The 11300-nt window shown below is 48.7% G+C and overlaps 3 protein-coding genes across 3 annotated transcripts in view; 2 read left to right on the forward strand and 1 right to left on the reverse strand.

Moving 5' to 3' along the window:
- Positions 1 to 205: 205 nt before the first annotated feature.
- Positions 206 to 11300, forward strand: part of LOC123772688 (transmembrane protein 229B) — a 51721-nt gene continuing 40626 nt past the window's right edge. The window contains exons 1-2 of the mRNA XM_069324517.1: positions 206 to 631; positions 5130 to 6350. Coding sequence (XP_069180618.1) covers positions 6209 to 6350 — 142 coding nt within the window. The 5' untranslated portion in view covers positions 206 to 631; positions 5130 to 6208. The remainder of the gene's footprint in view (positions 632 to 5129; positions 6351 to 11300) is intronic.
- Positions 3457 to 4077, forward strand: LOC138364795 (uncharacterized). The gene has a single exon (XM_069324769.1). It carries the CDS (start codon positions 3457 to 3459, stop codon positions 4075 to 4077), a length of 621 nt encoding a protein of 206 aa, XP_069180870.1.
- LOC123772682 (uncharacterized) overlaps positions 7923 to 11300 on the reverse strand; it is a 25338-nt gene continuing 21960 nt past the window's right edge. Inside the window, exons 7-9 of the mRNA XM_069324516.1 lie at positions 11284 to 11300; positions 9234 to 9350; positions 7923 to 8072 (exon numbers count right to left, since the gene is read on the reverse strand). The exon at positions 11284 to 11300 is cut by the window's right edge and continues 16 nt beyond it. Of these exons, the coding sequence (XP_069180617.1) occupies positions 8068 to 8072; positions 9234 to 9350; positions 11284 to 11300 (139 nt within the window). The 3' untranslated portion in view covers positions 7923 to 8067. The remainder of the gene's footprint in view (positions 8073 to 9233; positions 9351 to 11283) is intronic.

Genomic DNA, 11300 nt, shown 5'->3' on the forward strand with positions numbered 1-11300 from the left:
CCCTACACCGTCGTCCAGGCGGGGTGTCCCCACACCGTCGTCCAGGCGGGGTGTCCCCACACCGTCGTCCAGGCGGGGTGTCCCCACACCGTCGTCCAGGCGGGGTGTCCCCACACCGTCGTCCAGGCGGGGTGTCCCCACACACGCCCCCCCTCCCAGCTCCCCGGAGGAATCAATAACCGGCGCCGACAGATGGCGCCGACACCTGCAGCCTGGTACTGGCGGGTGACAAATAAAACATACACCACACTCCTCTCTCCCTCCCCCAGCTGGAGAACGGCCAGTCTGAGGTACACATGTGTCCTGTAGCCGGACACTGCAGGTGTGGCGCTGACCACCAGCACGAGAGGTGTCCGGGGCGGCGCTCCAACACTGCCGGGTCCAACACTGCAGGGAAGATCAGTGTCGCCGCCGTGCTTGCTCCAGCACGCCACACACACCTCCTGCACGGTTGGGAGTCTTGCTCCACCACGCCACACACCTGCACCGTCAGGTGTCGTCACACTTCCCGGTGCAGTCATTACCCGTCGTCAGCTTGTCCCGCTGGTGTGTGTAGCCTCCAGTCTCCTGTGGAGCAGCCTACCTGCCCTTCCTAGGGCAATACTAGGCCTTCTCTGGCGATTTTAAACCCGTAAGTTCACTTCCGGAGCCTAAAGTGCATCTTAGTGGTTAGTTTGTGTAGTTCCCTGTACGCCTGGGGTAGTTAACGACCCCCCGACCGCTAATGACCCACTGGACGACCAATCGCAGCAATAGGCTGGACAACAGTCGTAAGCGATTCAACAACTTTTGGTGTCATGAAACATGACGAGGAAAATGAGTTGTCTTAAAGTGAGTTTTACAAGGTAAAGTTATATAGTTTAACCTCTAATTGGCAATTAGAAGATTATATGCCGTCCACGCCTCGTTACAGTGAAGAATGTACAGCTATGAACAAGCCACTAGGAAAGGATTCATTATTTTTAAGAATAACTCGAAATCTCTATTGAGAATGATTATCATTTCACAGGATGTCACTGCTGCACAGGACCTGGTCACTACATTGTTACACTGTACCAACACTACACAGGACCCGACCACTTCACTGACAATTCTTCAAGTCTAGTGAGAATACTAGGCTTATTGACCCTCATTTGGGACCAATATTATTAACACCATATATTAGGCTACCCCCGAAAATCTTTTGTAAACAAACTTTTTTTATGAATTATCAGTACAAATTTGTATTCAGAATTCTTTATATATAAAATTTTTTATTGATAATTTGATTGATAATGAAAAATTATCAATTTTTCCCTCCGTAAAACCGACTGTTTTACGTTATCCTAAACGTAAAAAAAGCAACTATTTTGCCTCTCTTACGACTCCTGGCAGCTCCCCATGGCGGCCAATGTATAGAAAACATGATTTAATATTATTATTAAAACATGACAATATATATATTTAAAATTTAATATATATTACCATGATTTAATATTTAGTAATACGTTACATTTATAAAGAATTGGTCGATTACGTCAGAAATGTGATGACATATTGGGCGAGATGACAGGTTGCTAGGCAACACCGCTCTGTAAACAATGACGTATATAATTGACTGTGTGGTCCTGGTCCAATGGGAGCTCTTGGTCCACTGGGAGCTCTTGGTCCACTGGGAGCTCTTGGTCCACTGGGAGCTCTTGGTCCACTGCGAGCTCTTGGTCCACTGGGAGCTCTTGGTCCACTGCGAGCTCTTGGTCCACTGGGAGCTCTTGGTCCACTGGGAGCTCTTGGTCCACTGCGAGCTCTTGGTCCACTGGGAGCTCTTGGTCCACTGCGAGCTCTTGGTCCACTGGGAGCTCTTGGTCCACTGCGAGCTCTTGGTCCACTGGAAGCTCTTGGGCCACTGGGAGCTCTTGGTCCACTGCGAGCTCTTGGTCCACTGGGAGCTCTTGGTCCACTGGGAGCTCTTGGTCCACTGGAAGCTCTTGGGCCACTGGGAGCTCTTGGTCCACTGGAAGCTCTTGGGCTACTGGGAGCTCTTGGTCCACTGGAAGCTCTTGGTCCACTGGGAGCTCTTGGTCCACTGGAAGCTCTTGGTCCACTGGGAGCTCTTGGGCCACTGGGAGCTCTTGGTCCACTGGGAGTTCTTGGTCCACTGGGAGCTCTTGGTCCAATGGGAGCTCTTGGTCCACTGGGAGCTCTTGGTCCACTGGGAGCTCTTGGTCCACTGGGAGCTCTTGGTCCACTGGGAGCTCTTGGTCCACTGGAAGCTCTTGGTCCACTGGGAGCTCTTGGTCCACTGGAAGCTCTTGGGCCACTGGGAGCTCTTGGTCCACTGGAAGCTCTTGGTCCACTGGGAGCTCTTGGTCCACTGGAAGCTCTTGGTCCACTGGGAGCTCTTGGTCCACTGGGAGCTCTTGGGACACTGGGAGCTCTTGGTCCACTGGGAGTTCTTGGTCCACTGGGAGATCTTGGTCCACTGGAAGCTCCTGGTCCACTGGAAGCTCTTGGTCCACTGGAAGCTCTTGGTCCACTGGGAGCTCTTGGTCCACTGGGAGCTCTTGGTCCACTGGAAGCTCTTGGTCCACTGGGAGCTCTTGGTCCACTGGGAGCTCTTGGTCCACTGGGAGATCTTGGGCCACTGGGAGATCTTGGGCCACTGGGAGCTCTTGGTCCACTGGGAGTTCTTGGTCCACTGGGAGATCTTGGTCCACTGGAAGCTCCTGGTCCACTGGAAGCTCTTGGTCCACTGTAAGCTCTTGGTCCACTGGGAGCTCTTGGTCCACTGGGAGCTCTTGGTCCACTGGAAGCTCTTGGTCCACTGGGAGCTCTTGGTCCACTGGAAGCTCTTTGTCCAATGCCTCGTATGGACCAATAGCAGCTGCCTCGTATGGACCAATATCATGCTGGGGCCCCAACATGTGGCCCCCAACATGTGGCCCCAACATGTGGCCCCAACATGTGGCCCCCAACATGTGGCCCCAACATGTGGCCCCAACATGTGGCCCCCAACATGTGGCCCCAGAATGTGGCCCCCAGCATGTGGCCCCAACATGTGGCCCCCAACATGTGGCCCCCAGCATGTGGCCCCAACATGTGGTCCCAACATGTGGCCCCAGGATGTGGCCCCAGCATGTGGCCCCAACATGTGTCTGTAGCATGTGGCCCCAGCATGTGGCCCCCAACATGTGTCTGTAGCATGTGCCCCCAGCATGTGCCCCCAACATGTGGCCCCAGCATGTGGCCCCCAACATGTGTATGTAGCATGTGCCCCCAGCATGTGCCCCCAACATGTGGCCCCAGCATGTGGCCCCAGCATGTGGCCCCAGCATGTGGCCCCAGCATGTGGCCCCAGCATGTGACCCCAGCATGTGGCCCCAGCATGTGACCTCAGCATGTGGCCCCAGCATGTGACCCCAGCATGTGGCCCCAACATGTGGCCCCCAACATGTGTCTGTAGCATGTGGGCCCAGCATGTGGCCCCAGTATGGCCCCAACATGTGGCCCCAACATGTGGCCCCAACATGTGGCCCCAGCATGTGGCCTCAACATGTGGCCCCCAACATGTGGCCCCAACATGTGGCCCCAGGATGTGGCCCCAGCATGTGGCCCCCAACATGTGTCTGTAGCATGTGGCCCCAGCATGTGACCCCAGCATGTGGCCCCAACATGTGGCCCCCAACATGTGGCCCCCAACATGTGTCTGTAGCATGTGGGCCCAGCATGTGGCCCCAGCATGTGGCCCCAACATGTGGCCCCAACATGTGGCCCCAACATGTGGCCCTAGCATGTGGCCTCAACATGTGGCCCCCAACATGTGGCCCCAGCATGTGGCCCCAACATGTGGCCCCAACATGTGGCCCCAGCATGTGGCCCCAGCATGTGGCCCCAACATGTGGCCCCAACATGTGGCCCCAACATGTGGCCCCAACATGTGGCCCCAACATGTGGCCCCAACATGTGGCCCCAGCATGTGGCCCCAACATGTGGCCCCAGCATGTGGCCCCCAGCATGTGGCCCCAGCATGTGGCCCCAGCATGTGACCCCAGCATGTGGCCCCAGCATGTGGCCCCAGCATGTGGCCCCAGCATGTGACTCCAGCATGTGGCCCCAGCATGTGGCCCCAGCATGTGACCCCAGCATGTGGCCCCAGCATGTGGCCCCAGCATGTGGCCCCAGCATGTGGCCCCCAGCATGTGGCCCCAACATGTGGCCCCAGCATGTGACCCCAGCATGTGGCCCCAGCATGTGACCCCAGCATGTGGCCCCAGCATGTGGCCCCAGCATGTGGCCCCAGCATGTGACCCCAGCATGTGGCCCCAGCATGTGGCCCCAGCATGTGGCCCCAACATGTGCCCCCAACATGTGGCCCCCAACATGTGGCCCCCAACATGTGGCCCCAGCATGTGCCCCCAGTATGTGCCCCCAACATATGGCCCCAGCATGTGCCCTCAACATGTGGCCCCAACATGTGGCCCCAGCATGTGCCCCCAACATGTGCCCCTAGCATGTGCCCCCAACATGTGGCCCCAACATGTAGCCCCAGCATGTGCCCCCAACATGTGCCCCTAGCATGTGCCCCCAACATGTGGCCCCAGCATGTGCCCCCAGCATGTGCCTCCAACATGTGGCCCCAACATGTGGCCCCAACATGTGGCCCCAGCATGTGGCCCCCAGCATGTGGCCCCAGCATGTGGCCCCAGCATGTGGTCCCAACATGTGGCCCCCAGCATGTGGCCCCCAGCATGTGGCCCCAGCATGTGGTCGCAACATGTGGCCCCAGCATGTGGCCCCCAGCATGCTGAAGTATCTGTGGCCAACATATTCACGAAAGGTGTCAGGTATTGCGGTTAAGAGTGACATAACTTTTCACTACTCTTGTACAGTCTGTGGCTGAGTGGTTCATGTGCTGGACACGCCAAGGAACATAGACACCCTGACCAACTGGGTTCGAATCCTTCAGGGGTCAAGAGTTTTCTAATCCATGTTGGCTAGGCGACCACTCAAGCTTGACGCAAATATATATATATATAACAGGAAAATAGGGTCAATAGGGTTATTCATTTGTAATATTATTAAAAATGATTTTTTGTCCCTGAAGTTCCTTTACAATGTTATGATGTAAATGTCTCACTGTCTCTTTCTAGCGTGGAGCCGTGGCTGGTGGAGTGCCTGCAGGAGGAACAGTGGCGCCTGCAGGGGGGCAGGGAGGCGCTCTCCTCCACTATACACCACGTCCTGGCCAGCCAAGAGGGCCACCAAAGGCCTCCGGAAGGAAAGGCCATTATGAGAAGGAAGCACTCAGCCAGCATGACTATGGAAGCCACTTGGAAGGACCAGGAATGAGGTCGGACTGAAGGAAATGTGTCCAACTACTTGAACTATCGAGGATTGAACTCCGACCCTGCAAGAAGACTCACCGGCACTCTCAAAGGTTACATAAATCAAGAATAAATCCCCCCACTAGTGTTGAGATATATTGTGGCCCTGCAGTAAATGTAGACAAGGAAATATAGTCTGAGGAACCAGTAATAGAATCCCAGCAGTGAAAACCATTGTTGACTACAGCAATGTCCCATGAACGTATTAAAGCACTTGCTTGTCCATCATAGTAGTGTTGTAATCCAACTCACTGTGTCACACTACGCAAAATTGTGTATAAGTTACGTCAATATACATGCTATGATAATAGTAATATCTTAATAGCACTATAATACTAAAAATATTTGTGACATACCTAAAAAGAAACACAAAAAACGTGTCCATGAAGTGTGAATCAAAGAAAACGTGATCAGTATGGAGGACCGTAGACTTAGGTGTATTAACTTCCGATGTTGCAAGATGCAGTGAATGGTACTTCATAAGCGTAAAAGACTAGTATATCCAATAACAAAAATGCATTACAAACTACATTAAATCTGAGGGACGCAGAAAATGCCATGACAATCGTGTGTGCGATCAATTACCATTATTTGAGAAGTGTAAACAAGACTTTGAAATTGAATTACGACCTTCAGAACCTCAGAGATTGCTTGCAAGTAATTCAGCATAAAAGTAATTATGATCGTGTCTATGGGCGCACCAGGGTGTTGAATACCCTCCCCCTAAGGTGTCGGAACCCCTCCCCAGGGTGTCGGAACCCCTCCCAGGGTGTCGGAACCCTCCCCCCCAGGGTGTCGGACCCCCCCCGTCCCAGGGTGTGGGAACACTGAGAGAGTAAGACAAGATGAGCCGGTGCGGGGTGCTGCCGGAGCCAGAGGTCGGAGTGTGGCTCCGTGTGTACATCTACGGGCTTCACGGCTTCCTTATCGAAGTGCTCTTCACGGCCGTGTGGGAGTTCGTCGTCAACACAGACTGGGCGCTCGTAGGTCAGTACTCACGCTTCTCTAGTTGTGCCTTAATGCTCGCTACTTTTACTATCATACATCATTATTCTATTTGTCTGTCTATGTTTACTTATCGACTTGGATTGGTCGGTACGGCGACGACATGGCTGTTCGATCCCCGATGGTGCAAGTTCTTTTTTATTATTATTTTCTACCACAGACGTGGCCAGACATTTGCAATGCTAACCACGTATATACATTTTCTTCTGTCCTCCATGGACAGGGTTAGAGATCTGTTGAACATATAGTTCAAGGGTTTATTGAACAATCAACCACAGAAGGTGATTGTAGTGCTTTTAAACTGCTAAGCTAACCTACAGACATAAATACATAGATACACAGAGTTACGTCTGCCCTACATAAAGTGGTCGATGTGTCCTGTCATTAATGTGCATTTACAAAAGTGAAATGTAGTTCTGATCAGCTTGCACATATACTTTATACACATACATACGCACACATATACATATATATACATATACATATACACATATACATGCACACATACATACACACATACATACACATATACATACACATACATTTATGGCTCTCCTACTCTGACAGGGTGAGATAGCTGATAAAGAAACTAGTGTGCAATTAAGCACTTAATCACTGAAGGTGATGAAGGTGCTTTTACAAGCTCAGGTTATATAGTTACATCATATACATACATTATATAAGTGATATATTACATGGTTAATCTTGGGTACAAGTCCAATATATCATCAAGTGTTCCAGTACTCATATAGTAACTACACAGTTCAGCATACCTTAGCCCAGGAGGGCGAAAGTCAGACAATATGGGACATTCTACAATATAATGTTCAAGAGAGTGCATGTTTTCTCTTTCACAAAGTTGACACATTGTGTACTGAACACTTTCACACAGTTGACACATTGTGTACTGAACACTTTCACAAAGTTGACACATTGTGTACTGAACACTTTCACAAAGTTGACACATTGTGTACTGAACACTTTCACAAAGTTGACACATTGTGTACTGAACACTTTCACAAAGTTGACACATTGTGTACTGAACATTTGGGTTTTGAGAAAGCTGCCAGATACGTCTATATCCCAGGCGTATTCTGGCCACTATAACATCACATTGCCGGGTTCTTGTTCTATTAGTCCCATATGTTAGTAGGTTCACTACCTACAAAATTCTCAGAGGAATTGACAGGGCAGATAAAGATAAACTATGCAACACTGATGGGACACGAACAAGGGGACACAGATGGAAACTGAGTACCCACATGAGCCACAGGGACGTTAGAAAGAACTTTTTCAGTGTGGGAGTAGTTAACAGGTGGAATGCATTAGGCAGTGATGTGGTGGAGACTGACTCCATACACAGTTTATAATGTAGATATGATAGAGCCCAGTAGGCTCAGGAACCTGTACACCAGTTGATTGACAGTTGAGAGGCGGGACCAAAGAGCCAGAGCTCAACCCCCGCCAGCACCACTAGGTGGGTACAACTAGGGGAAGGCTCCAGGACATGGTGGAGTTCATCGTCTAACATTTAGGCTCAAATTAAGTCTCAAATTAAGGTGTGAATTGTTTATTATTCTTTTAAATCTTATTCTCCCGATGCTTACAAGGATTTTGGTGAGCGGTCCTCTCGCCTCTCGCTGGCCCACAACAGTTGAAGGGAAAATTGTTGTAATTGTGGTGATGCTGCAGGAACCTCTCAACCTGTGTAGATGAACATATAGGAAGTTCAGTCACTGCAACTATCAGGGTCAAATAATTAGGTTTACCATTGCGTTAAGCAAAATAAAACATACATATTTAGAAAAGTTTGCCTTTAAAGAGCACGTAAGAGAAAATGGTAATATTAGAGAACTTAATATTGACAGTAACTAAAGAATTTTTAAGAATTGTTTAAATAATTCATTTTGATTAAAACTCCAATTTGTTTTGACCTACAGAGGTGAAAAGAAAGTGAGCATGTGGACATATAACATAAATATTTACTTAAGCTGTTGTGGCATAAAACGTTTTAATTAGAAGTACGAATATATTTACATGTTACATTTTGTACAAGAATGTAATAACTCTTGTATATATCTCAAAAAAACAAAAAACAAAAAAATGTGCTATACACACACACACACACACAGGGGCCTCGTAGCCTGGTGGATAGCGCGCAGGACTCGTAATTCTGAGGCGCGGGTTCGATTCCCGCACGAGGCAGAAACAAATGGGCAAAAGTTTCTTTCACCCTAAGTGCCCCTGTTACCTAGCAGTAAATAGGTACCTGGGAGTTAGTCAGCTGTCACGGGCTGCTTCCTGGGGTGTGTGTGTGTGGTGTGGGAAAAAAAAAAGTAGTTAGTAAACAGTTGATTGACAGTTGAGAAGCGGGCCGAAAGAGCAAAGCTCAACCCCCGCAAAAACACAACTAGTAAACACAAATAGTAAACACACACACACACACACACACACACACACACACACACACACACACACACACACACACACACACACACACACAGTGCGAGCAGATACATTAAATTTACAATTCTCTATAATTGATCAAGAGGTGACCGGTAAGAAGAGAACCATCAGAAAGTTAGAAGACAGCTAACGTAGTCCCGATATACAAGACAGACAGGAGGCCCTGAACGTTGTAACACATCACCAACATGGGTTCAGGGATGGCAAATCTGCCTCACAAGATCAACAGAATTCTGTGACTCGGTGATTGATATTAAAACAAAATAGAAGGGATGGGTAGACTGCATATTTGTGGATTGCCAGAAAGCCTTTGACACAGTGCCACACAAGAGGCTAGTGAAACAGCTGGAGTGAAAGGGCAGGTACTCCGGTGGACAAGGGCAGTGACCTGACACTTACGGCTGACACTGTCAGCTCCCCTGGTGATCTGACACGCGGCTCTCAGCACACTAATCAACACCTGCGCTGACGTCAGGTTGGCAGGTGTTGAACTGGCTCCCTGCATGATGGTGGAACCTGGGGGGAGGGGAGGGGGAGCATATGTTGTATACTTTGTTATGGGGCTCTGTATACTCACACAGTGCTCTGTATACTCACACAGTGCTCTGTATACTCACACAGTGCTCTGTATACTCACACAGTGCTCTGTATACTCACACAGTGCTCTGTATGATCACACAGTGCTCTGTATACTCACACAGTGCTCTGTATACTCACACAGAGCTCTGTATACTCACACAGTGCTCTGTATACTCACACAGTGCTCTGTATGATCACACAGTGCTCTGTATACTCACACAGTGCTCTGTATACTCACACAGTGCTCTGTATGTCCACACAGTGCTCTGTATACTCACACAGTGCTCTGTATGTCCACACAGTGCTCTGTATACTCACACAGTGCTCTGTATACTCACACAGTGCTCTGTATACTCACACAGTGCTCTGTATGTCCACACAGTGCTCTGTATACTCACACAGTGCTCTGTATACTCACACAGCGCTCTGTATACTCATACAGTGCTCTGTATACTCACACAGTGCTCTGTATACTCACACAGTGCTCTGTATAGTCACACAGTGCTCTGTATACTCACACAGTGCTCTGTATACTCACACAGTGCTCTGTATACTCATACAGTGCTCTGTATGATCACACAGTGTTCTGTATGATCACACAGTGTTCTGTATGATCACACAGTGTTCTGTATGATCACACAGTGCTCTGTATGATCACACAGTGTTCTGTACGATCACACAGTGTTCTGTATGATCACACAGTGTTCTGTATGATCACACAGTGCTCTGTATGATCACACAGTGTTCTGTATGATCACACAGTGTTCTGTATGATCACACAGTGCTCTGTATGATCACACAGTGTTCTGTATGATCACACAGTGCTCTGTATACTCACACAGTGCTCTGTATGATCACACAGTGCTCTGTATGATCACACAGTGTTCTGTATGATCACACAGTGCTCTGTATGATCACACAGTGTTCTGTATGATCACACAGTGTTCTGCATGATCACACAGTGCTCTGTATACTCATACAGTGCTCTGTATGATCACACAGTGTTCTGTATGATCACACAGTGTTCTGTATGATCACACAGTGTTCTGTATGATCACACAGTGCTCTGTATGATCACACAGTGTTCTGTACGATCACACAGTGTTCTGTATGATCACACAGTGTTCTGTATGATCACACAGTGCTCTGTATGATCACACAGTGTTCTGTATGATCACACAGTGTTCTGTATGATCACACAGTGCTCTGTATGATCACACAGTGTTCTGTATGATCACACAGTGCTCTGTATGCTCACACAGTGCTCTGTATACTCACACAGTGCTCTGTATACTCACACAGTGCTCTGTATGCTCATACAGTGCTCTGTATGATCACACAGTGCTCTGTATGCTCACACAGTGCTCTGTATGCTCATACAGTGCTCTGTATGATCACACAGTGCTCTGTATACTCACACAGTGCTCTGTATGTCCACACAGTGCTCTGTATGCTCACACAGTGCTCTGTATGTCCACACAGTGCTCTGTATGCTCACACAGTGCTCTGTATGTCCACACAGTGCTCTGTATGTCCACACAGTGCTCTGTATGCTCACACAGTGCTCTGTATGTCCACACAGTGCTCTGTATGTCCACACAGTGCTCTGTATGTCCACACAGTGCTCTGTATGATCACACAGTGCTCTGTATGCTCACAAAACAAGTAATATAAAATAATTAAAATTTAAATATTGTATAAAGTCCAAGAGTATTAAAATATTTAATATTTTATCAAGTTTAAAATTATTAAAAATTATTAATAATTTTTTTAAACGATAAATGATCACTGAAAATTAACTTGAGCCGAAAGACGGGAAGTGTTTCGCTCATCTTCGTTGTGAGTGAAAGTTGTCAAGTGTTCCACTCACCTGTTGTGGTGAGGAAG

The sequence above is a fragment of the Procambarus clarkii genome, chromosome 14 (genome assembly GCF_040958095.1).
Source record: "Procambarus clarkii isolate CNS0578487 chromosome 14, FALCON_Pclarkii_2.0, whole genome shotgun sequence".
NCBI lineage: Eukaryota > Metazoa > Arthropoda > Malacostraca > Decapoda > Cambaridae > Procambarus > Procambarus clarkii.

Bases quoted from the DNA above. Each gene is read 5' to 3' on its own strand.
- LOC138364795 (XM_069324769.1), top strand. From the start codon at position 3,457: ATGTGGCCCCAGTATGGCCCCAACATGTGGCCCCAACATGTGGCCCCA.